This window comes from Crocodylus siamensis, chromosome 2 (assembly GCF_052110815.1).
Source record: "Crocodylus siamensis isolate JL-2025a chromosome 2, ASM5211081v1, whole genome shotgun sequence".
NCBI lineage: Eukaryota > Metazoa > Chordata > Crocodylia > Crocodylidae > Crocodylus > Crocodylus siamensis.
In genome coordinates, this window is record NC_143396.1 from 121,364,037 (window position 1) to 121,391,058 (window position 27,022).

General features: G+C 42.5%; 1 protein-coding gene across 1 annotated transcript; it reads right to left on the reverse strand.

Annotated features, from left to right (window-relative positions):
- Nucleotides 1-1,360: 1,360 nt before the first annotated feature.
- FAM241A (family with sequence similarity 241 member A) lies at nucleotides 1,361-26,598 on the reverse strand. Its single transcript, XM_090036683.1, has 2 exons — nucleotides 26,395-26,598; nucleotides 1,361-4,851 (listed from the first exon to the last, which is right to left on the reverse strand). The coding sequence occupies exons 1-2, from the start codon at nucleotides 26,497-26,499 to the stop codon at nucleotides 4,606-4,608; spliced, it is 351 nt and encodes a 116-aa protein (XP_089892809.1). The 5' UTR covers nucleotides 26,500-26,598; the 3' UTR covers nucleotides 1,361-4,605.
- Nucleotides 26,599-27,022: the final 424 nt, after the last annotated feature.

The window sequence follows — 27,022 nt, forward strand, 5'->3', positions numbered from 1 at the left end:
TAATGATCCAGTCATCAGTATCTGGGGGAATAGTGGTAATCAATACAGTTACTCTCCCCTGCTGCCGGATTCCCAAAACCTGAGCCCTGCGCAACAGGTTGGGGGCCAGCTCACACCCCTCCCTCAACCCCCATAGCTGGATGAAACCAGGCCATGCCCTGCCCCCAAGCTGGATAGAGCTGGCCCACGACCCCTCTCCTCTCACAGCTGGGTCATGTCCTCCCCGCATGGGGCCAGGTTGGAGCCTGGAGGCCCCATGCCCCCTCTGAGTGCCCAGATAGGACCCTGCTGCCACTGCATTGTGCCAGATCGAGATCACTAGCTGGATCTGGCCCATGGACAGCCAGGGCACTACCCATCTGGCCTGCTAGCCAAAAAGGGTGAAGGTAACCACTGCTTTAAAACAGATACCACAAAAATTGTATATTTTAAATACCTAAAGAGTCAGGCAGAGACAGATTAATAAGCAAATACTGCCAGTCCTGAACTAGGCAAGGAAAAACAAACAAACCCAGAACCCCAAAACAAAGTTACATACATGGAAGAAAACAAGATGCAAGATTGGCAAACAAATTTAGATCCTTGAGTCTCTTAATTCTCCATCTTTTCTTCCAAGTAACTTGGAATCTTGTTTACCTCTTTGTCCTGAGCCTGGTGGGGAGAGAAAAAGCCCTTTCTCCTCCACCCTTTAAATGTCTGTCTTGGACTGGGAAAAGAGCCAATTCTACAATGGCTGGATCTAGGACAGGAAACTGCCTCACCTGAAAAGCATGTCCCAAGTGACCCAAAAGATCTTTCTGTCTTTTTAAACAACATTCATCTGAAATAAAGGGGAGTGGGGTATATTCTTTCAGCTGCTTCACCTTTGTAAACAGATGCAGACATTTGTATACAAAAAGTGTACCCATAATGGTATACTGCAGTATCAAAAAATAAAAGAAATGAACAATTTCAAGTGGATTTACATTAATGTGTCATGGCTATATAACCCTCACAATAAGCATCACAACAAAAAAAACCATATCTACTTTTGAGCCTTAGAATTGTGGCCTTAAAGTATGGCACAAATCTTGCTTCTCCAGAGACTGCATTCTGGCTACAAAAAAAGAAATGATTATAAGCCTATACGCATTATACAGATTGCAGTGTAAAACACTATATTAATCAATATTGTTAATGTTTGGGACAACACAATAGTTCCTATGATTTTTTTTATCCTTTTCATTGATGAATACCCGTGTAGTCTTTTTTTCCTTTAAACTGGGTCCAGAAAACTATTGATTTCAGTGGTTCACAAGGACAAAACAGGTCAATTTGGTGGCAGTTAATCATTTACTATCAGGCAGACCAAGAGACAAAGTGAGTGATGACAGAATACTTTTTATTAGAAAGAATAACAAAGTGCTTTCAGTCATATTTCACACAAATTTTTTTAGAAACAAGATTTCTCTCTTATGAACAGTTTTAATGTGGCACTTTTTCCAATGCAAACTGTACACAGTAATCAAGAACTTACACATCGGAAGGCTCAGATACATGTACTAAAAGGTCCATTTTTAAAAAACAGGAGAGCTGCGTGGAAAATTTCTGACCAATAAGGATTATGTAATTTGTTCTGTAATAAATATCTGAGGGATGTAACTTCTACATACAATTGTATTTGCACATACATAGCTAGAACTGGAATTAATAAATATTGTATTAACATTAACAATGAAAATTCATCATTATAGTTTCAGAGAACCAGAGGAGACCTTAAGGGTCTCAGCTTCTAAGAGAAAATACTCCTTCTAGCCAAACAATATATTACAATTGTATTTATCCTTTATTTTTAGTCTGTGCACTAAATCTACATTCTTTGCATACCAAACAATCCCACCAACTTCAACCTACAGTTCTGAGGAAAAAACAATGTGAGTAGGCTTCATCCATTTCTTTATGGCATTTGACTAATTCACATTCATTTTTAATGTACATGTTTGTTTCAGTCTCTTTGCACACTCAACCCCATTTTCAAAACAACAGAGCTGTCTCCTTGGCTTACCCTCCAGAAACAGTAAGGGAAATAAAATTATAGCTGTAGCTTACAGAGATTAAAGCGGAGTGCTTTGTATGGAACCCTTGTATGTGGGAGCATATAAAGAGAAGAAGGGGAAATTACTGAAGGGGAAATAAAAAAAAGGAATATCTAAATCAGCAGGAATGCCACAAATTATACCTGCACCCTCGCCAAGTGCCATTCTGATCCCTTTCCCTATCTGTTGCTCTGCTTTGTGCTCCCTGCCTGATCTTCTGCTTGCTCTGCCATCGTGCTGCTGGTTCACTGTCCAATCGTTAGAGGTTGTGCATGCCAAATGAGGCACCCATGCCATAGGTTGGCCACTGGTGCTCTTAAATGATAGCTCATTAAAAAAAAGCCAGGAGAATGTCTGGGATGAATGTTAATACAAGTAATAATCACAAACAGCATGCATATAATAAAGTAAGAGATCTATATTGTTGTCCCCGCTTCATTTTTGTCTGTGATCAATTAGCTTCACTTTCCCTTAACACAGCAAACCACGGGAAGGTTTCCTTTTATTTCAGAAAACTAGTACAATGTGCATCACAATACACCGTCTAATACAGTATATACACCATCGCAGCACTAAGGATATCCTGCAAGATGTTAACTTTTACCAGATGAGACAAAAGGGTGAAATGCGCTGAACACTAACTTGCAACTTGCATGGGGCGGGAGGGGACTGAAATTAGTAAATGATGAAATTTTTGGCCTGAAATTAGAAAATTATGAAATTTTTGGAATAGAGCCCTTTTATAGACACACACAAAAAACATATTCAATATGCAAAAGGTACAATGTATATTTTACTTTTCCAAAAGGAAAAGTATTTACCCTTAGGCACTTGTGAGTCCAGAGCTTGCCATTAAGATCATACTGTATTTGCATTTAGCTTTTCAACTTCCAGCAGCAGTTGACAAAAAACATATCTATGAATATTTTATGCTGTAGTGTATTCCCATATCATCAGCATCATTACCAAAATGCTCTAAATGTACTTAGACACCCAACTCCCATTGATTTCACAAAGCCAAGAGTCACCTTTTTGTAGATGGCAGTTAAGAAATGAAATACCTTTAGAGAACCAGGCCGTGTATCTACCAGCATGACCAATAATTGAGCTAAATGGCAGTACATGTTTATGAGTAATAATTCTGCCATGCAATCCACATATGCAAACCAGAGACTCCACAGGGATCTATGTGGACATGAGAATCTGCCTTTAAGGTCCCTAAACCTTTGGGACTGGAACCACAAGGAATGTTTCTGTTGACTTCAGTGGTTTTTAGATTAGACCCATCATTTCTAATTAAGTAAAACTATACATTGTTGAGGTCTGTCACTCCAAAAATATTTGTAAAAAAGCATAAGTAAAAATCTTATGGTCTTTAAACTGTAGTTTGTCACAGTCTATGCATGTTTTCATTACTACCTTTGGGCAGCACCAACTGCATTTCAATTACTTCCTAAATACTATTTTTGAAAGAATGGCAGTCCATTTTGTGAAGAATTCTGTCTCACTTCTTTTTTTTCCCTTAATACTGTCCAACACTCTGCACTCACTTAACTTAGTATGGGTCAAGATCAGGCCCTACCTATATAACCAAAGTGGATTTTACAAATTTCAGTAATTCTACAAAATATATATCGTGGTCTTGGATATTTATGCTTAGATACTGATGCAACAGACAGTTACTTTCAAACCAGATCTGAGTAAGAATGCAGTTGGAATGTAGCTATAGAGTCCTACTAATATAATCACTCGTACCCTATTCTAGGGCCAGAGCTTGCTAGGATACTATAAAAAAAAAAACAAGGCTTCCACCTACTGTAAGATTAGCCAAACACCTGCGGGCAAACAGACCAGATTATGACTAGAAACATTTGTCAGTACGTTAATGTCAGCTGGGGTTGCAATTCATGCACGACATTCTATAACAGCAGAAGTCCAGTGTTGTTGAAATTATACCAGCTATCAAGGTGTTTTTGTTGGTATAGCTTTGTTTCTCTCTGGAAGCTCTGGCAAACCTTTTGTAGCTTAGTCCTCCTTCAACATTAAAATGTTTGCATGCACTCTGGTTTGTTATTCAGGTAGCTGACCAGATTTTGGATTCGCGGCTTTCTGAACAGAAAAGAAATCTCATTCCAAACAACTTCTTAAAATCAGAGAGGAATTGCCACTATAAAGGAAATGTCAATTAAAAGAAGCCAGACATGCCATGAAAAAGCAGTTGCCCAATTTTATTTGGCTATTTTTATGCTGTATTAAATAGGACCGAGCCCACAAAATTGCAGGAAGTAACAAGTTACTTTGGATAGTACCATTAAGAACGTATTGTTTCCCCTTTCCTTTGAAGATGTGCTAGAACCAACTTTCTTTCTATGCTATTCTGAATCTCACCCCCCAAAAAAACCCCTTGCACGCATGTGAAACATGATTTGGGACACTGAACCTTTAATATGCCACTTATGTGCTTCAACATATAATCCATCAAAATGTGACACAGCAGTAACAGGTCATCCAAGAAGCCATCTACCACGCTCTATTGTTGCACATAAATAATAACAAGGCACAGAACAGCAACGAGTCCAAGAGCTTGTAAACCAAGGAACCAGAGCATAATCCAGAAGAATATGATAATTACAGGTTCCACAATCCGCTCTCCAAAATACATCCTTGTGAAGCCTATGCTGATGAGGCTTTTGTTTAGTTCGCCAAACAGAGTCCCCATTTTTTTATAGTCATCTACAACTGGTTCAGTGGTGTGGTTTCTTTGTTCATGCTGGACCTGCAAAGAGAACACAAGAGTGGGAAATAGTTTTGAAAACAAAAGATTATCATCATTTCCACCTAACCACAACCTGCAGATAATCTTAGCTATTTCCATTTTATGGAATAAGAATTCAACAAAATACACCAACACAAAGAAACTCAGTTACAAGTTAAATAAATGGATTAAAGTGATTCACAGAAAAATAAGGCTGGAAGGATTTCATAAAATGACCTAGTCCAACCTAATACTCAGAGGAAGACCACTCCTATTTAAACACTCCTAAACAAGTGTTTGTCTCATTTACCTGGTTTTATAATCCTCCATTGAAGATTCCAAAACCTCCCTAAGGTGATCTGCTTTAGTGCTTACTAACCTTTAAAGTTCTTCCTACTATCTAACCTAAATTTCCCTATTTATCAGTGTAAGGCTTTTACCACTTGCCCTTTCCCTTGCAGCCTGAGAATCATCTTCCATCATCTTTTGTAACCATCTTTAAGGTATCTGAAGACTGTAATCAAAACCTTCGCCCACAACCCCCATCCCCAAATTCTCTCTTCTCCAGACTAAATAATCCCAGTTCTTCCAACCTTTCCTTGCAAGTTATTTGTTACAACTGGCAGTAAGAAGTCAGAACCATAAGAGCCCAAACCCATAAACACTGTACAAATGACGATTTGTAGTCTTCTGATATAGATAAAAATTTCTGCACAGGATTAAAGGAAACCAAGGGAATATTATTAGCTCTGAAAGACAACCCAGTGAAGACACTGGGCTAGGTGAAAAACATGCTGCTAAAGCTGTGGAAACTTTTTAGTGTTCTGGAGCACAGCAAGAAGCAACCAGATGTGGGAAGAACTAGATAAAATAAAGACAATAAAGGAACATTTATACCACATTAAAGGGTTTGACGCCTGTTCAAAACAGGATTGCACAGAACAACGTGGAACATGGCAACTGAATCTCTCTCATGCCGCTCCACAAAAGCTACTACAAAAATGAAAGACTAGCAGCTGTCTCTATTTTACAATTGAGTAGAGGCTGGAACAGTGATTACAAGGGAAGGGCTTGAATGCCTTCCCTCCTGCCTTCACAGTTTTCTAGTAGCTAGGGTCAGGAGGGACCTGATTAGATAATCTAGCCTGACCCCCTGCCACAGGCCTTGACTCTGTATAGTCCCTGGCACAAAGTCTAATTGCTTGGGCCTAAAGAGATGAAATACATGCTTAACAAGTGCAATGTCAAGGTGATCAGGCATTCAGGATACATAATTTGGCTAATTCTTCCACTCATAACAACTAAAGCAGCAACAGCCAACAAATCAATATTTGCAGCTAGCTGGCTGCAGACCTTATGTAGTTATTAAGGGGTCATTATAAAATAGAGTTTCTAGAAGTAGAGAATACTCTGCCCAATCTAGATTAATATTCAAAAAATAATTTGCAGCTTCTGTTATATTCATAAAAGAGTAGAGGAATGCTGCTTCCTGAGTAAAGACAGTAATTGGCTTCCTTGGAGCCTTTCTGGCTAAATGATAATGGAATGCATCTACCCTGCTCCCTCCATTAGAGAATCTAGTAACCTATAATTTTAAAATGCTGAATTCTCATTAAAAATAAAGCACTGAAACTCATCTTCTACAAAAACAAAACAGCAAAGTGGCAACCAATGTTCTCAGCATCTTTTTCCAAAACAGATGTTAGAACATGCTGATGAACTCTTTTATGGAAAAGAACATTGGTTATAAGAATGTCTAGTGATAGCTGGAACAGAGGCACTCTCGCTAATAGTGGTCCACTGCATAGGAAATTTTTTTTCCTAGTCTGTTCTCAAAATTAGCTATGTGTTTTGAACATTAGTAATTAGTCAAGAGACAAGAAGAGAAAAATAAATAGTGGTTAAATATTATTACATAGATAGATGGTTGCCTCAACTTAAAATTTTACTTCTTGATCATACACATTGTCATGCTCCTTAGCGAGGTCAGTGTGTTAGTAATTTCTCTAGTCTACTGAAAATAAATATATAGAGAGAGAAACAAGTTAGGGATAACAAAAAAAAGTGAAACTGAAAACAGATAATCAACCATGAAATATAGAAATATAATATAATATAATATTTTTCTTAACTAGCACTACATAATTGTTACATATATTTGCCAAGTATTTTCTTCGGGGTAGAGCTACACTAGCACTGTCAAAGGCAAAAATACTTTAACAGGTAAAATACTTCACGTTTGCTAAAGAAATATTTACTCAATGCGACCTAACTTTAGGCACAATCCTACCGAATTAAATACTACAAGAATAAAAAGTTACACACATCAATATTGCAGCCTGTGCGCACCTATTTTCATTTTTCATAAATGACTTTTGACCTTTATTTATTTTTTAAGAAATCAGATTTGTAATGTTTCCAAAAAGGGATATTTCGATTAGACCTATTATAGACCACAAAACACCAGCTTTCCAATGTGAAGGCCCTAGAAATTACACTTTAAATTGCTGCTAGTCTTCTTTAAAATGCATACAATTTAGTAATTTCTTTAGTAACTTTTAACCAAAAATTCCTGCCCTCTACAACCCCACTTCGTTTACTTCCAATTTGGTCTATATTCAAAAGCAATTGTTAATGGTGATTTCCCAGGCCTGCAACTAACAGATGCTCATCAGTGAGCCCCACCACCTTTTTATTTGCCAAAATGCGTAGGGGAAGCTGGCACAAAATTACTGTTTGAACTCTCTTGTTCCACCTTTTACCACTGTTTAAAGTGCCTGAGAAGTGAAGAAGGACATGAAGTGAATACAGTGAGGGTGCTCTTGGATGGATGGTTTCCAAATGAGGTGCACAGTCCAGAGGTTATAGAAAGCTATGGGATTTAGACAGCTGTGCAAAGGCAAGCAGCCACTACACACTGTAGATCGTAGGGAAAAAAAATTACAAGAACAAAAAATAGAACCCCCTTAGGGAATTAGCAAAAAGGGGATGGAATCTACCACTAAACTCTTACCCCCAATAGTTGCAAAATTGTTTTCAAAAACTACAAAACTGAAAGCGAAAGCCATGAACTAAATCTTACTAGATTTTCACACATTAAGATGTATTCCTCTGAAGTAACAGTTTTACTATTTTTCAAAAACAAAAAATCTTAAATGTTTTGGTTGTCTATACATCCTAAAAGCAAAGTGGTCTTCATATTACCAATCAAACTGTTAACATGGATTGATACAATCCTGACAAAAAAGAAATATATTGCATATGTTAAGGGCAGTGGTCATTACTAGTAGAGTCAGTGGCTCCTCTTTCAGGTAGACTCTATTCCAGCCATCAAGCAGTTAAACACATATGTAGCTTTACTTACACGAATAGCCTTCTTGAAGGTAAAGTTCTTATATCCAAATAAAGTTATACCTGATTTTAAGTGTTTACATGATCACGGTAATAGTCCATTGCAAGTCAGAGAGAAAGGTTAGAATAAATAGTTGCCTGGTGTGAAAAAATCTGTGTAGGGTTACAATAAAGCCCTCTTACTTGGCAACAAATATCAATAATTTACCACAGGCATTTAATCAGTACAACGTGTAAAATAAATTGGAATCTCACAACTGTATTTTATTTGTGATAAGTTTGCCTACTTCTCACTGACTGCAAGACTGACTGCATATGTTCAGGAAAGCATGTGATAACTTTGTGGTTTATACCCAGTTGGTACAAGAGTGTTTCAGATGGGTGGGGAGGGAGATGTAGGTGGCGGGGCGGTGGGAACAACTATTTTCTAATCGACCTTACCCCAGTAATATCCATTTTAACCACTTAAATAAGTCAATACCATCTTTTAGATCCCATTATACCGTAACTATAAACTCCCCAAATAAAGCAATTGCATCAGAAGAAAGGATTCAAGCCACAGTCGTTACAACTTGCCTTTGAACTTTTATTTTTAATTTTCTAAATTATTTATTACTATTTACTGTATAAATCCAAAGCTAATCTCTCTGAAGGTTCAATTTGTTCAGGTGCTAGATGACCCGAGTAATCCACTTAAGTCAGTACACATGCTACAGTGATGGAAATGACTTGCAAAGCATGAAAGGCAAATTCAAACTCAGAAAGTTAGTTCTACTGCACACTACAGGGTGGGATAGGGTGTGTCAACAAAAAGGGGCTTTCATTTCTCTCACATTGTTAGCTGTAGTACCAGTGGCTTGTGCTCTTCAGGAGGTCAGACTGGATGATCATAGATTTGAAGGCAGAAAGAATGCTTCTGGAGTTCAGTGAAACTCCATTTAATAGATTTTAAGAGCACAAAAACATTTCAGAACAAAACAAAAGCCTCTTCCCTCTTCCTCTCCACCCACCCACACTTATTTCATGATATAAGAAAACTTTAGTGCATTTTTGGTGCTCAGATACCTACCAGATAAAATTAAAAATCTCTCTCTCTCTCCGCAGCATGCATCTCCAGCAAGAGTGCAATACCAGAACTGATTATAGTTTTATCTGTTTTAGTCTTCTCTTTCTTTTAGCAAAACAACATCAACACGGTGGGGTACTAACAAATGCTGACTTCCCTCAGGGTGGGAATGTCTACACACTACAGTGGTCTGGGAAATATGAAATTCCCATGAATCTCTGCCAGCTTAAACCCTGTAATTGTAAGCTAGGGGAAAACAAAACTTAGAGCAAAAGTCAGAAAGAAGGAGAGAGAAATAAAACTAAAATACATTAGTTAAGAGAGAAAAATAAGCCCAACAGACCAATATTAAAAAAAAAAGAAAAGGCAGGGCACAGATAATGAGCCCTATTTCCAGAAGAGATGATTCAAAACACAGCAGAAGCAATGAATAAGGCCCAATTACTTGAACAAAGTTACAAAAAGAAAAGTATTTAAGACTATCACTTTTATCTTGTTCATAAGAACTCTGATTTTGAATTTAAGATCTAATAATGTTTTGCAGAGGCACAAAAAGCTTTTAATCAATAAACACTAAAATGAATTGTTAAAAAACAAGAGAGACAGTAAGTTACTATTTGGTCTGATCTTCACAAACCACAGTGGATAATTTTATCTCACTGGTTATTTTCACAGGAGATAACAGGGTGTATAACTGATGTCTGAAGTATATACACTTAAACATTAGGGTAAAGCATGACCTTTCAGCTTTATATTTATGCAGTTTAAATATTTATATTTAAGTAGAATCTGAACCAAAATTACAAGAGGGAAAAGGCAAGTATCAGCCAGTTAAGGAAGGAACTAATCAATAGTTCCTTCACCTGTTTTTCAAGACCCCAAAGTATCCATTATGTTAAACACACAGCCTAGTTATAACCAGGATTCTGTTTCTTAAGATTAAGAACAAACATCAAAACAGATGTTTGCTGGATATATAAATGCTAATATATGGTCTAAAGGAGTAGAATACCTTGCCCTCCATATACTTTAATATAAGTGACCTACCTATATATCAAGCAAATGGTTTGGGTATTGGATTTACATTGACTATATAAACCCACTGGTGATGGTCATCTTTGTGCCAACTCCTGAGTCTACAGAACTTTTCCAGAGTACCAACCCTAACCTTCACTGAACAGCATTCATGTCTGTCATGCATGGGTTTTCTATTTTTTAAGATGTATACACCCAAACAATGGCTTAGATGCACAAGCAAAACTTGTGCCTTGTGCCGGCAGTAGCAGCCTCCTGTCATCCCACACATGGATCTGGGGGCACACATCCTGGGGAGGGCTGTGGAGCTGTGCCGGACTCCTCCCAGGTGTGTGGGCCCCCAGATCTGTGCATGGGATGACAGGAGGCTGCTGCTGCTGCCTGGGACCAGCTGCTGGCCCCAGGTAGTAGTGGTAGCTTGCTGTCATCTCATGCGTAGAACTGGGGGCCTGCACCCCCAGGAGGCCTGTGGGACTGTGCAGGGGTGGGGGGACTACAGTAAATTTTGGGGTGGCAACAGCCCCCCTCCATCGCTGTGGCCTGCCCTGAGTGCTGGGGAGAGCCCGGTGCCACCCCTGCTGCAGCCCCAGGAGTGGCAGATGCTGCACCAGGGGGTTCGTGGCATGATGCAACCCAGCAGCTGCAGGCAGCTCCTGGTGCTCCAGCAGGGGCAGCACCAGGCTCTCCCCAGGACTCAGTGGCAGTGCTGAGAGGGCAGATTGAGTTCCATGGGGCTGGTGGAGTGTGGCCTTGGCTCTCCCTGCCTCCTGCCACTGGGCTGCACTCCAAGTGGCTCTGCTAGCCCCAGAGAGCTGACCCTGGTGGTGGGAGAACTACTGGCCAGGGCTGCACTTGGAGCCAGGGCTGCGCTCCGAGCAGCTCTGCCACGGGCTCTCTGCTGCCTCCTGCCGCCAGGCTCAGCTCTGTGGGGCTACAGAGCCGCCAACCACCAAGCTGTGCTTGCCAAGGCTGTGCTCAGAGCCACGGCTGAGCTTCAAGAGGCTCTGCCAGCCCCAAGGAGCTCAGCCTGGCGGTGGGAGAGCCAGTGGTGGAGCCGCTTGGAGCGCAGCCTGGCTGTGGGAGGCTCTGCAGCCCCATGGAGCTAAGCCTAGGGGCAGAAGATGGCAGAGAGCCACTGGCCAGGGCTGTGTTTGGAGCCAGGGCTGTGCTTGAAGTGGCTTCGCCACTGGCACTCCCGCCTCCTCCTGCCACTGGGCTGAGCTCCATGGGGCTGGTGGAGCCACTCAGAGCACAGCCCTAGCTCTCCCCCGCCTCCCGTCACTGGGCTGCTTTGAAACTCGAAATGTTTCAAGTGCCCTCATTTCGTTCTGAAGCTGTTTCAAAGCGCCTTTTGTTTCATTTCGATTTTGCTGTTTCAAGCTCAAAATGTGTCAAAACAGCTTTGAAACACAACACCCATCGAAACTTCGCACAGCTCTAGTGGTTACCCAAGAAGTTCTGCTGCTTGTCAAATCTCTCACAATTACAGGGATAACTGAGATTTTCCCTAATTTTGTCACAAAGCTAATTTCACTGGGTAAGCACAGCAAAGTTTGGCCTAGCTCCCCAAAGTTATATTTACTTTTCTTAGTGTCCTCCTTCTCCTAATCAGGAAGGGATGAACTTTGTATCAGTTTACATCTTGGAGCAAATGGAATTAAGCTTTCTTTACCAACTATGGAGGTCTAGCCTGCAATCAATGTGTATGTAAAAACACTAATCAACCTCAAGTGACACTGAACATTTGAAATGACAGCATGAAATTAAATATTAGTGCCTCTGACTTTGTAGTTCTAAGGGCAGTATCAGATGCTGATATTCAAGCACTAAATATTAGGCAGAAAACATTAAACATTAACTTGCTTGGTGAGAAGAGGACCAGGACACTACTTTACACCAATACTCACTCTACTACATACATATACACTGTATAAAATAAGGAAAGCAATTGAGAAGGAGTCCCACATAGTTATCAGATGACAGAAAAAACACCCAAGCTGCATCTAGAAAAGGGCGGTCATATGGTATATGGCATCATAAAAACACGCTGCACATTTAGATGTTTTCCACACCGCAAAGGTATGCTGCCTGTGCGTGTGTTTCTCCGCTTTTTTTTTTCCTGTGGGATATCCAGGTGTGAAAAAAAAAAAAAAAACAAACTTGCAGGAAAATAAAAGCAGAGCAGCATATGCACAGGCAGCACACATCACTCAAAAGCCAGCCAGGCTGCATGTAGCGGAATTGCCACTGCTGGAGCCCTGGGAGGCCCCCAGGATCCCAGGTAAGGCTCCTGGAGCCAGCCCAGTGCTGGCCCCAGACTCCCCTATGCCACCAGGGGTAACCTGCTGCATGCCAAAGCATATATGGCATGGACCTTCCCCAGGGACAAGCAGCAGCGGCACAAGGGATGACGCTGCTACTGGTCCCCGGGGAACCAAACGTCTGTGTCTGGACGCAGCCTCAGTGAATATCCAACACTCACTTTTTTCCAGTGAGACGCAAAGACTTTTTAATATAGGAAAACTGCTCAGAACACCAGTATAATAAAAGCAGTATCCATGGGATACTATTTTTTAAACAGGGAATTTCAATATAGTACATTTTGTAGCATTAGCAAAATAACAAAATCTCCAGGAAAAAGAGTTAGGTCATGTTCTCATCACATAGCAAGAAAGAGAATATCAACCACTGTCATCCTTCAAAAAAGGGTCATTTAAGAAAGAAAAGAAAAGAAATTGACTTGCATATGCTACAAAAGCCATCAGACTTTAGTTGTATCTAGACTCGTTGTCACATGTGATTGTAAGTGTTAGCCAGATCACCAGCTGCGGCAATTAATTTCAAAAGGCCTGGAAGCATTTTAAATAAAATATAGTGCTTGTGAAAGAGGACTAGCTGCTTTTGATACAAATTCTTTATCCAAAGAATATACAATCTTCCCAATGTCATCCAAAAACATGTTTCATCACTGACCTGAAAAAAACAATTCTGAGAAAAGAAAGTAGCTCATTTTTCATCAAAATTCTTGTCCTCTCTGCATTTGGTATGTTTTTCAAGATTAGGAAGTATATATCATATATATCTGAATCCAACATTACCTTGCATTTCAGATGACCCCCCCCCCCAAAATGGTATTTTTTATATAGGGAAAATGTATACATTTGCTATAATTTTCCCTGCATAGAATCTAATTATTGAAATTTGTCATTCCCCCCCCCCGCCACAATAGGAATGGAGTGGAAGAGAAGCAGTAAGAGGATGGAGGGTGAGCAGTGGGAGAGGCAATAAAAGGATGGGAGGTAGTGGGACTCAACTCCTGCCTCTTGCTCCATCACTTGTTCCCCGTGCCTGCCCCGACCCTCTATGCCCCCCTGTACAGCCTCAGGTTCCCCATCCCTTGCCCCTTCCTCCACCTCAGCCCTCTTGCTTCTGCTTCCTACCCCCACTCTCCACCTCACCTTTGTTCCTTACCACCCTTACCCCATCCCACTCTCTACCACCCAGATTTTGCGCCCCCCTACCCTGCCCAGCCTCACCCTCACCTTCCTCTCCGCCCCCGCCCCCCAACCACACAGCATACACTTACTTCAGCAGGCTCTGTCCCTGCTCCAGACTAGTGCACAAACCATACATTTTCTGGCCCCAGTTCAACTCTGTAGCAGCAGTGGTGGCAGCTCAGACTATGCCCTGGAGCCATCACAGCTGCTACCGGGCCAGCTCAAACACCTGCTTGGTTCCTCAGCCTGGAGCATGGACACAGCCAGGTGGAACTAGAGCCAGAGCAAATGGTAACCAGCAGGCAGATGGGGGAGAGTAGGCACTCAAGGTTGCGGAGAGAAGGGACGAGGCAGGCTAGGGAGAAGAGGCTGCGGGTCCATGGCTACAGGGAGGTGGAGGAGCAGAGGTACTGGGGGGCAGACAGCTGCTACAACTCCAACCCTAAACTTAGGTTGGGACCAGAGCCACAGCTGCTGCCTGCACCCCCACCACCTCATGCTCAAATCCAAGATGAGTGGCTTCCTCTCACCATGTTAAATTTTGAGTAAACACAGCAGATCTTGAACATCTTTTCATGGTACATGAAAATATGCCTGCCTGTGTAAAATGACCTATTCTACTACTCTGCTTTAACATTTACTCCCACATTAGTCTGAAATCCCCAAAATAACCAGAACTACTTGAACTTAAAGAATGCTGCTTTAGCATTCTCTGACTTTATACATGGGAATGAGTATTAGCTTGTTTTTTTCTTTTTTGAGTGCAAGCTATTTTCTTTTTGTTACAATTTTTCCTTTGTCTAGTTCTGAAACATTGGATTAAGGAGAAGATTGGTTTTGTATGCATTATGTATTCTAAAGTTTAGATCTGAAGTCATTTGAGAGTCTAGGTTTTAAGTACAATTCATATATTATACATACACATGTAAATGTTATTCTCTCTTTCTTTCTCAAGGCCTGAAAAATCAAAACCAAATACCTGAATTGCAATAAGCAACTTGTTTTATAAAATAAGCAACAGAAACAAGTTGATATGAAGGACCAATGAGACAAATGCACAGTGAATAGGAAAAAAAAAAAAGTCAACTGTTATTCATCAGCTGTATTCAGCTGTTATGGCAACTAATGTTGAAATAGGATGCAAACAATGGGAAAAGTATGAAAGAGCAAGTTGTTTCAAGTTGTTATAGCAACTAACATTTCAAGACAATAACCAAATAAATATTAACCATCATCTTGAATTTATCCTCAGATAGTCATAAGAACCAGCCTACCTTGAAATAACTGTAAGGGGAAAAAGATCTCAACATTATGATCATCTCCTTGCTATTTATTATCACATTACATTAAGTATAATATTAAATTACTGTAGGGTGAAACACGATGGTAGAAAGTTTAAAGGCAGCAAGGAGAGGGAAGCTTTATTGGAAGTAGGGACCTACTTAATTCATGGATTTGCGGTTTTTATGGAAACCAGGAAAACCAGCGGTATCTGCGATCACCAGGAAATATTTCAGTAGCTGCAGTTTCCCACAAAAATAACCCTGCCAAAAAACTCAGCGTATTATTCATATAATACACTGTTTTAGAATCTCTCAATCCTTACCGCAATACTTGGACAACGCAGCAATCCCTGCTGCCACTGTCATGTGCTTCAGATATTATCTGCAGCAATGGCAAAGTCTCTCTGCCAATCTACATCAAGGGATGGGACCAGTGGGAAATATGCCTTGAAACTGGCCCTTGATGCCACAAGCAAGCCATAAAAATGGCTTGGTCTCACCGCGAATTAAGTAGGTCCTTAGTTAAATGAGAAAGTTTAAAATGCAACTCAAAGATGTACGTCTACCTTCTCTTTCAAACTGTATGAAATGCCCCCTTCTGCTGTCATTGGATATTGTTATAATCCAGTGGTGCCCAACCTTCTGGCCTTCTGGATAGGATGAGTAGCATGGGGCCTGTCTGCACAATGGATCTAACATGGGGTTATGATCCTGTATGATCCTAAACGCCAGATCATCTGCCCTTTGAGTCTCCTCATGGGACCAGAAATTTGGTGGTGGGCAGGCAGTGGCATTATTAATTACTGCGGCTTCCAGCAGTTGAACATCATGGATACAATCCATTTACCATTTTTTTTTTTTTTTTTTATATATACACACCTTCTATTTTAGTTCCTAACCCAAATGCACCTTGTCTTTTATTTAAAATGATCAAATATTTTTAAATCCTCTAGTCTCCTCAGGTCCTCCTTTAAAACCAAGTGAACCTGACATAGCAATACTACTGATTATCAAGAACAGTAACAATTTACCACCTGCACCACCTGTCACAATTCTTACTTGAAAACAGAATGATTACAAAGAACTATGGTCAATTTCTTCTTTAAAGTTACAACTATTTCCTTATGCCTTATCTCCAGAATTATTTTCCCCCTGAAAAATTTAACAGACCATTACATACCATGTTATTTAGGTGTGAAAATAAACACTCTACAAGTAAACAAGAGATTAAAAGCAAAAAGGGTGCAAAAGTTCCTATACCTTAAAAAAGCTACAATATGCTATACGCTATTACATACTGTAGCCGCCGGACCTCGACCAGTCGCTCTCGTGCCACTCTCACTTGGGTAACTGATGTCACATGCCTCACAGGCTCATGCCTCTTCCTGAGCTGGTGTCTTCCATCCGAATCTTCAACCCCATGCTTGCCTGCCACGACTTGTTGGACCTCAGTGTCCGGGGCTGTTCATCAGGCATGCTTGCAGACCCGCGGTTCCTCCTGCCGGTTACTCACAGGGTTCTACCACCCCTACACCCCGGCCTCACGCTTCCTGTGGAGCGGTGTTCGGATGGTCGACATCTCACTCCTGGGACCCTTAAGACTGGGCCCCCCTCAAGAAAGACAAACGCTCCAACATAAACCGGATTCCCTGCCCATTTAACTACCCTACTACCTTCCCGGGTCTCAAAAGGACAGCGGCTGCCTCATCCCCTTAGGCAATCAGGTTCCCTGCCTACTCCAAGGCACCTCTAGGTCCAGTGGCAATGCTCGCTCTGACAGCGACCCTTCCTGGGTTCCCTCGCAGTCTTCCTCTCTCAGGGCGGACTTCCTCCAGCGTTCCCCATCTACGCACTCCCACCTGCCGTTTGCTCCATCCTCCCAAGACGTTCCCCCACCATCCTTAAGAGGTGTTCCTGGCGTCTCTCCGTCGTTCCATCTGCAGCGTCGCCAAGATGATTCTCCTCTTCCTCCCTGCCTTTGTCCCGGCGGCTCCTACTCCCCTCGTCCCGTGGACCGGATCGCCTCTGCTGTGGGGTCGTATGCAGCTCCATCCCCTGGCTCCCCGCCGGCTCCGCAGCATGTGCCGCCATTTTTATCTGTGCCAGCTGGCGTTCTGCACTGGCATCACCGACTGGCCGCAGCTGAATAAACAGGCGGCTGACAAGCCACACGGGCTCTACCTTCCGCCCCTCATGTGCTGCACTCCGAGCCGCCAGTGAGTATTCACTCATACAGCACGTCCCGGGACACATACCAAGAAGCTTTGCAGATGACAATTTGCAGAGCTCTAAAGCAAACTCAAAGCAAGACTGTCTCAGTTTTACATTTTCTTATGTGTTGGCCTTCTGTATGCTTACATGGTCATTTCTACCCGATACAAAGCAGAAGAGATGCCCAGGCTACTTGCGAGTGAGCCAACTTGGGTAATACAGGCAACACAGCCATATTAGTATGGGCTAGGGGGACCTCCAAAGAAGAAGGCTTTTGGCAAAGATTTTTTGAGAGACTATGCTATGCTGTAAATGCCAAGAAACTACTTCAGAGAAAGAAGAGGCTACCGTTTGAGAACTTCCGTTCTGAAAACTACATTATTAAAGGCCCAGTTCTGCACCTATGCTTCAGTTAGGGCTGCACATATAGAAATTGGTTCATAACCTACAGTTTGTATAATTTAAGTGCATAATGCCGTAAAAGTTTCAGTGAGTGCATAAACTGAATTCCCCTGTTTTCCTGCAACTGCTGAATCATACTGTAAGGAGAAATCAAGACCTTAGATTTTCAGTAGGAATATTATAAAAATAAGCAAGATTCAATTAAGGGAGTAGTATTTAAGATGCAACTGCTTTTAATTGTCCAGTGGCACACACAGATTTATCTTACTAGTTATTTTCACAAGACAGAATGTAAATCTGTACATGGGGTGTAGGATTTACGCAACTGACAAGAAGTCAGGCAATTCTTTGTGGATTGGTAGGTCCTAAAGTAAGATACTAATTTTGGACCTTTTAACAGAAAACAACTTTACAACTGAGTACTGGAAATGTTGCCTTCAAAACAAAACAACGAAAAATACCTGGCTAGATGAGTGATTCTCACCCCAGATGCCACAGCACACTAGGATTTTTTACGATCTTTTCAAGGCTGTGGCAGGGTGCAATACAATGTTAGCACTACTAACCTAAATTTGCACATGTGGTTCACAAGATAAACCCAGAGATAAACAGAAACCACAGTTCTGGTCTCCGAGTTCTTCACAACAGAAAAACATTTCTATTTTTTTCACCTTTCTGACTACAGAAAACAAAGAATTTTCTGAAGGGTGCTATGAGTCTACATGGAGTGTCTCAAGTAGTATCCAGCAGTACCAAGTGTAAAAAGGTTGAGAAGCACTGGGACTAAATTATATATAGTGGATGAAAAAGTCAGACCTGTAAATTGTATATTATTAACTAGGTCCAGAATAAACTGGTAACAGGTAAAGCATTAATCTCTCCTTATACCGAACAAGGACTTACCGGAAACTAGCAGTAAGATTCAGTGATCTTACAATCCTGTGAATGATGAAACATTTCAGAGAGGAATGTCACAACAGTGCCTGGCATTAAGTTCACATGAGTTGGAGAGGGCACAATAATAGCAAGCTGGAAACAGAGCCCTTTAAAAATAGCCCGTAGGCTAGAAACCGACAGTGCTGCTGCTTTGAAAGGCAAAACATATTGCCACATCAATAGCCATGGAAACTGTCCTCTTTGACTTTGCTTCTGCTCTTGTCAAGCTGGAAAAATACTAGCAGCAAAACGCACTGAAAACTTTAAATCCAAAGCTTCAGTACCAACACAAGTCGGCCAAATTAGCAACCAAAGTTTAAAAGTCGTAATATTGCCCCTAAAAACTCTCAAACCAAAACATCAAGAAACACTGCACTGGTCTGAATTTATATGCTTTTACTAGAAAATGAAGATGCAGTCTTTAATAATGCTACTTCTGGACTTAGACAGCTACTGATGACTGGTGGGACTGGAAATCAATGCAGAACTAAGCTGACCTGCAGTAACACTGGATGAGACTGGCTACTTTCCCAGAAGTCTGTAGCTGAACTTCCCCAAAGGCCATAGTAGCAGACTGCCACTATAAAATTCGCCTTGAGTGTGGAGAAACCACTGCCAATCATGACTGCTACTGGTTTGCTGTTAGTAGCTCAATTGTGAGGGCTGTGCTTCAGTGCTGAGAAGGTGCAGCTGTGCTGGGCCAGAGAGCCTGGCAGGTTTGCATGGTGATGTCTCCCCTGCCAAATCAGGCCCACTGGTAAAATTCACAAATGTATTCATTAGTCCTCACACTTTGCCTCAGAGATCATCAACAGAACAGTATATTTCTCCCTGGTACTGTAAGGCTTGTCTGATCACTGGGGATCCTGGTTTTGTCTTTTTAAAAATCCCAAATTCTTTGATTAAAAAAATCCAAATGCTGTCATTAAAACCCCTCAAATCCGTGCTTTTCTCTGATTAAGGTGAAATGTCACTATATATACAAGTATCAGATGAACATGTTTTACTGGTATATTTACAGTTTTAAAGTAATTTGGAAGCCTAACCCCCTCGATCATTATAATAAAATAAATTCTAAATACCTATATATTTTGGCATTTGATTATGGTTTATCATGGAAAAAAATCAGAGCTCCCGCTGACCCATTTGCTCACCAGGACATGGGTTCACCTGCAGCTGTCCCCCCTGCTGCTTTGTGGCATTGAGCAGCTGATATGACAGTGCCCCTGCCCATGACATTGTCCCTTGCTCCCAACTTACAGCCCCCTGGCCCTGCCAGTGCCTCTCACTCCCAACCTGCTGCCCCCTGCCCCCAGGCCATACCCCCTTGTGTATGAGCACAGGTGATGTGTGTGGGAGGGGGCAGGGTGGGCACAGGCAACATAGTGGGAGGGCTGGAGGGGACACATGCCCTCCTCCCCCCCATGGGGCTGCAGCCTGGCCAGACTAGCTCTGGGCAGGAGCCACCTCCACGACTCAGTAAGTGGGACCTGGCATGGGAGGGAGTACCACGCTGTTAAGGTTAGGTATGGCAGCATGGAGTTGTGCCCTCACAGCCGCTGCATGGACAAGGGGTGCCTCACCTTGGCAGCCATGGTGCCACATTGCTCTCACCCGTGCTGGGTCCTGCCTGTTGGATGGCAGAGGCAACTCCTGCCCGGACTTCTGCTAGTCTGGCCAGGTTGCAGCTCCAGGCCCAACTGTGGGAACAGAAACCTTGGGGGCACATGCCCCCTTCCCCCGCCCTCCTCCCAACATGTTGTCTGTACTCCCCTCCCACCATAGACTGGAAAAAGCTGTGGGAGCTGCTTTCCACTGTACTGCCTGGTGGCCATGTGCATGTGTCCACGCACATGCACATGGCGCCCCCTGTGTCCTGCTCTCCACAGCCCCAATCAGGAACCAGCCTGCAAATGGAAACCCACTCTTTCCCGTATTTTTCACTTTTAAAGGAGAAAACCCATGTTTTTCCATGGCAAATGGACACCTGGATCCCTGCTAATCACCACGGGAAGTAGGATGGAGTCTGGTACAGTCCATGATGAGTTTCAGAAACTCAGTTCTGTTTAAGGTAACAAAGAACCCTAAGGATTTTAATGGTATTGCAATTCTTCCTCTTATTCTTGAAGACTTCACTTATCCACTATTGTTTTAGCTTAAAACAATGTGGACAGAAGAGAAACGCTTAACTCTATCCTAAGTAGAATAAGAGTAAAGTGTGCAACTGAAGAACTGTAAGAAAGGTATAGGTGCTGCAAGCCAAAGTTGGATGCTTCTGATCATTACATGCCTCTTGTTATAGGCTCCTATGCATAAAGGCTATGCATAAAGTCTACCAAAGCAAAGGCTGGATGAAGAGGTGGTCTATGCATTGTGAAGAATAAGAGGAGTCCCTTTAAAGTAAAGCATGTGCTTGTGCAACCATTTTACTAGGAAGCAATGCAACTCTCCCAACTAAAATCTCAATGAAACATTTCAGAACAATCTTTCTCTACTCAGTCTAAAAGTGCAAACATGAAACCAACTAAACCGCAGCAGAAAATGCCTAAAGTACTGATGAGCTCACAAAAATGTGCAAGTGTGTGTAAAGAGGAGGGGCGGGCAATTATTTCGGGCAGAGGGCTGCTTACTGAGTTTTGGCAAGCTATCAAGGGCCACATGACAAGCAGCCCAGGGCAGATAAATATTAATTTTCTAACTTTTTAAGGGGCCCCGCAGGCTAGGTAGAATGGCCCAGCGGGCTGCATCCGGCCCCTGGGCTGCATTTTGCCCACCCCTGGTATAGAGTAAAGGGGGTAGGACAGAAAGCAGGAGGTTGGGGGGGAAGGAGCCACAGCACCTGATGAAGTGAATTTGGGTTCATGAAAACTTGTGCACTCATTTACTTAATTTATAAAGGTGCATATCAACACTGCCTTCTGACTGGGGATGGAGTGACACAGTGGCTTAGAGAAAGCAGACTTCAGGATGTTATTTTATAAAGCAGCACATAATACTCACTAGTAAGCCTTTCTTGTACTCAATTCCTGCGTGGATTTTTGAATCTCAATTACCTGGGTCTCTAACATAGGGGCAAGTGTACCAAAAAGATATGTTATCTGAAGGAAGCTCCTGGTCAGGTTTGTAGTAACTTGGATGACTTCAAAGGTCGTCTCCCACAAACCCTCCAAAATTCAATGCCAGGTTTTAGCAGTAGGCTGTCTTGTAGAAGTCCAGTCCAGATTATGGGGCAGGGCATGGGTATATTCTTATATGCTGTCTTAGGCCTGAGGTTGTGTTTTTTTTGTAGCAGAACTGGCCCCTTCCCTTGGAATGCCCCTCCTACATGTCGTCTGCAGTTATAGCTACCCATAGATCTTGACATTTTAGTGGCTGCTGTTCAAATTGCACTGACCCGTGTTTCTCTCATCCCATGACTCTGGGAAGTCCAGAATCTTCCCAGAAGGGCCACAAGAAGTACAGTGCGGCTGCTGTAATGGTCACACGACACTTGGTTTGCATACCTGCCACAAGATGCAAACATAAAGGGATAGACCTGGCTGTGACCCACCATTTGAGCAGTGCATCATATCTAGTCAAAACGACCTCAGAGCGCTAGAGGGCATACAGACAAGTGAATCAAAGTGTGAAGTTAGGCAGTACAAGATAGAGAAGTTACACCTTATTCCCCCCCTACTCGTCCTTCTCTTCCCACAAGAAGTACACCACCATACTCATCTTCAGAATATTCATCTTCTGAAGAGGATCAATTAGTGAGATAGTATAATTTTAAAAAGTTATGTGGATGTAAGGCAAGCTATCCCTTAGCAACCAAAGTTATTTCTCTTCTTCCTCCAAAAAAGTCCTTCCAGCATAGACAAAGCCTTATTTATATCTATAAGCAAGAAAAGTTGCAGTCTGAGACTACACCTCTCTTCTCTCTGCACATTTTTAAATCCAGTCGCAGGCAGCAGTTAATTCTATGACCTCCTGTGACAAAGAAGTTCACAGAGCAACTGTATGTGACATAAAATACAATTTTCTTTTCTTTTTTTAAAATTTACCTATTGTTAATATCGCAAAGGAAATCTTTACTGAGTATATCTTATTAGTAAGTTCAAAAAGATTTTAAGGCCAACGAGTTTAGCATTCCTCAAAAACCCAACTTGCCAGAGAGTCATATTACTCACATTAAACACTCAATATTACAAGTGCTTGTGACTGGAACAGAGTAATTGTAATTATTTGGGTCTTTTGAGGCAGGAAGAATAAGTTTAGCATAACCACATTGGGTACAACCCTACTTAGGCTCCCAGTGGGCATAAAAGAAATCTCTCTTACAAAGTTCAGGGCCTTGTCACACACAAAATGTATATGCAGGCTTAGTTCCAAAATCAAGTCTTACATACACTAACTGAATTTACTGCCTGGTGGCCATGTGTCTTCTTATACACTATAAGTGTATACTTATACACTTCTTTTACACTTTGTATACAGCACAGAGGAACTAAGAACCTTCTCACTCCACTCTTAAATCCCTTGTTATTTTTTAATGCAGAAAGACAAAACACAGGAAAACACATTATGTCAACAGCTGGTTCCTGAACTACAGGAGACTTAGTGGTTATTTACTGGCTCAGTCAGCAACAACAAACAGAATAACAAAATTAGTGAACCATGCATGATTCATTCTGATCCATTTAGAATCAGCTGATCTGGAAAGAAGGAAGAAAAAATATTTTTTTTCACTCATTTAAAAGAAAAATATATTTGTATTGCTGATGCTTTGACCTTATTTACATTTAAAATTTTTTTCCTTCATTTTTTTCATTAAAAACTTATCAATGTCCTATATTTTGTTGCATTTTATAATGCTGCGTCTGCTCTATTATTTGCTCATAGTTCAGCACCTTAATCTGGGAAAATATGCTATAGTGAGAAAATATTTCTACTACATCCAAACTTGTATTTTTCCCTTAATTGGCTGTAGGCATTCTGACACCATTCTGTGTTCAACATCAACATTACTGCATAAAATGGGAGGGAGAAATTCTTAACAGCAAGATAGTCTTATGGCCACCAAATTATCCCTCCAGGATGACAGTTTTGGCGCAATGGAAGTAGAACAGTCATGATCAAACACAGTGGACCATAAAACATGTAGAGGTGAGCTCCAGAAAAGCCTGTCATCACCAGTCTGCAAAAGCTCCTTTTTCAGAGGGAAAGTTAGTGCTGGCCCAGTCAGTGTTAAAGGCTGAGCCCTTCTGACAGAACTTATACTTCCCTAGAACATAAAACAGTAATGTGAATGGCAATCAGAATGACCACGGTAAAATTTTCTGCATAAGACCCTCTTACGTAGTAGGAAGCATACAATGAAGCCACTACTTCTGTCTTTGTACCCATCTGAACTATCTCAGCCACCTGCACACACACACATGCAAGTGAAGTTCTTTTAAGGGTGTTGCTAGACAGACAAACACCCACATGATCCACAAGATAAACTCTAGGGATTTCAAATATGAATCCATAGCGTCAAAAACATTCTGACCTATTAAGGTATTTCTGAGCCAAGTTAGGCAATTTAGAATCTGCAGGTCAAACATTTTGCCACTATGAAAATGTTAGTTGCGTAATAGATTTTCATAAGGAACAAAAGTTCATTAACCCATCTATTTTTATTGCCTAACTGAATGTGATATGCAATTTCACCATATACCATCGCATCCATAACCCAAGTAAATAAATTCTAAATTTAAAATAATTTTTAAAGACTATTTGGGGGGAAAAAAAACTACTGTATTATTGTAAGAGTTTACTGTGGCTTTAGAAAACCCTTTAACTTAATACCTTGGTCAAATTATGAGATTTTGCCCAACATGTGGTTTTAAAGACTAGTTTAGTGCTAACAGCATGTGACAGGCTAGGGATTCATATTTGATATTCTGACAATATCAAACCTCCCCCTTTCAAATAAACAAACAGCCCCCTGCAAAAAAAAACCTTTTTCTACATTTTTTTCCATGCTAAATCTGATTTCTCAGAATTTTAAGAAAAAAAAAAACACACCTTATCAAAACAGCCATTTATAGCATGGAGCGTAATAAAAATGATACTGTATGTGCAAATGCAATTTATCAAAAACTTTGAGCTAACAATGTGTGGTTCTATATCACACACTGAAAGCTGTCTTATAGTAGTAGATCATTACTTAACAGACTTTTGCTTCCAACATCATGGATTTTTAGCCTCAACGTAAAGAAAATGCTCAGGAAAGATCACCTAATTTGTTCCGATCTGCACTTCCTGTCTCATACATGTGGCTATTAATATAGTGCCATTTTGAGCCATTTTTAATAGAGTAGCTTACGCCTCAATTTTATCTTGTCATTCAGATCGCTCACTAGCTTAAGTCATTAAACTGAGGAAATTGTGTGCCTGGTTGCAGGAACTGTAGAAAACAGATTTTAAATGGCTTATCCAATTCAGTGGTTTTTTTGTTTGTTTTTTTTAAGCAACTCTCACTCTAAAGTGATCATCATTAAAACTGTTTGGTTTTCCTCCCCCTGGATACTAAGTGACAGAACTTTAATTTGCAGGAGGGATACCAACAACCTCTTTCTTTCCCTTACCTCCCCCCGTCCCCACACACACTTCAGCCCTAGTGTTCAGGTTCAAGGTAAAGTCGCTTGCCCTCAAAGCAGAGAAGAGAGAGTGGAGGAAGTTTAAGAAAGGAATGCCAGCCTGCAACCAACTCTGATCTGCAGATGGACCTGTGGCTTGAGGATTGGGCTTTCATGTCACCTCAAGACCCACAGATGAGCCATGGCAGAGAGCATCCTCGCTTGGAGGGATCGCTGCCACCGACTCTCCAGACAGGAAACCAAAGAATGAGACCCCTGGCACTGAACTTCCCCAGCTGGCTTGCCATCTCTCTCTCTGCAACACCTGGCATCACCTCATTCAGATGGGCTATACTAACCGATTCTTGAAGTAGGTTGTCATCAGCCCATTCCCATTGCATCTTGGCCTTTTTCCAGCTAAGATCAAGTGGGACTGGGGGCATCTGAACCCCAAGGCCTCCAGGAAGAAACCTGGCACATCATGGGAGCTAGAAACCAGGCAAGTGACTGCCCGTGCCATGGGCAGCTGGGACCGTAAAACAGCGGTCAGTGGCCCTAGACAGTAGGCGCCCAGCTCTTTGCTTTCACTTGTGGACACCTTGAGATCTTTTATTAGACCATCCAAACAGCTGGGAAATTTGTTCTTCACACGCTTTCGGGCACAGACTCCCTTCATCACTTGCAGAAATGCAAAAAAATCTAGAACTCTCGGTTCTAAACCGAGACCTTTTCCGAGACCAACTGAGAAATGGCAACAAAAAAAAATCATTTGCTGCACACTTGCGGGGCTTGCGTGCCCCTCATCAGGCTCAGAGGAAGCTCAAGATGGTAAAGAGTCCCCAGAGGTAGGAAATACATAGGACCCAAGAGTTGGAGAGGGTTGCACTCCTTTTTGCCTCAGAACGCCCCAGCTGCCGCATGCATCCCTTCTCACTGGGGCATTTTTCTGACTGAAAGAATCTCCAGAGCAGCTCCCAGATGCTGCCAGGTATTAAGGCAACAGCTCCCTCTCTGTCCCTCCTAGGCAGAGTTTGGATGATGGCTTGCACAGGACGCCGTGCATACTGCTTCATGCCGGGGGCGCCCTTCCAGCCCCTCCCCGGCAAATCTGTGCCCTCAGCCCGGCTCAGCAGCCAGCCATGCCCCAGGGCCCACGCCCCGCTCCGCTCCCCTGCACCCACCTGCTGCTCCCGCAGGGCCTGGGCGACAGCAACCTGCTCCTGCGCCCCGGGGTGCCCCTCGCAGCCGCAGTCCGCGGGCGGCAGCACCTCCGCCCTGGAGCCCATCGCCCCGAGCCCGAGCCGAGCGGCCGCAGGGGAAAGAGGCGGCGCCGCTGCCGCCGGCTGGGCAGGGCGCGCCCGGGCGTCACGGGGTGGCAGGGGCGGGAGCGGCTCCCGCGCAGGCGCCGGGGGGAGCCGGTCCCTCCCGCCGGCGTCCGCGGGAAGCGCCGCGGGGAGGCAGGGAGGGCGGTGTTTGCTTCAGGAGCCAGGCGGGAGGAGGCCCCGCGGGGGGGAGCGGCCCTTTCCCAACCCAGTCGTGACATCCTTGCAGGGTAGCAGCCAGATAGGGCGGGGGCAGCTCGGGCCTGAGCTTGCCCATATCACCGCACAGGCAGGCGAGGGCAGCTGGGGTAGCTTTTAGATTATCTCAAGAGTCGGGAAAATTGTTGCTTTGCACAAATGCCCGTCAAAGATACTGCTTTTTAAATACATACATGCGCGCGCGCGCACGCAGACACGCACACGCACGCACGCACACACACACACACAAAATTTTGTGTTCCAGGTCTGATGAGCCAAATTCTATGGA

Bases quoted from the DNA above. Each gene is read 5' to 3' on its own strand.
- FAM241A (XM_090036683.1), bottom strand. From the start codon at position 26,499: ATGGGCTCCAGGGCGGAGGTGCTGCCGCCCGCGGACTGCGGCTGCGAG. The intron at 4,852-26,394 runs GTGGGTGCAGGG...TTCTCTTTGCAG, and splicing joins AGGCCCTGCGGGAGCAGCAG to GTCCAGCATGAACAAAGAAA.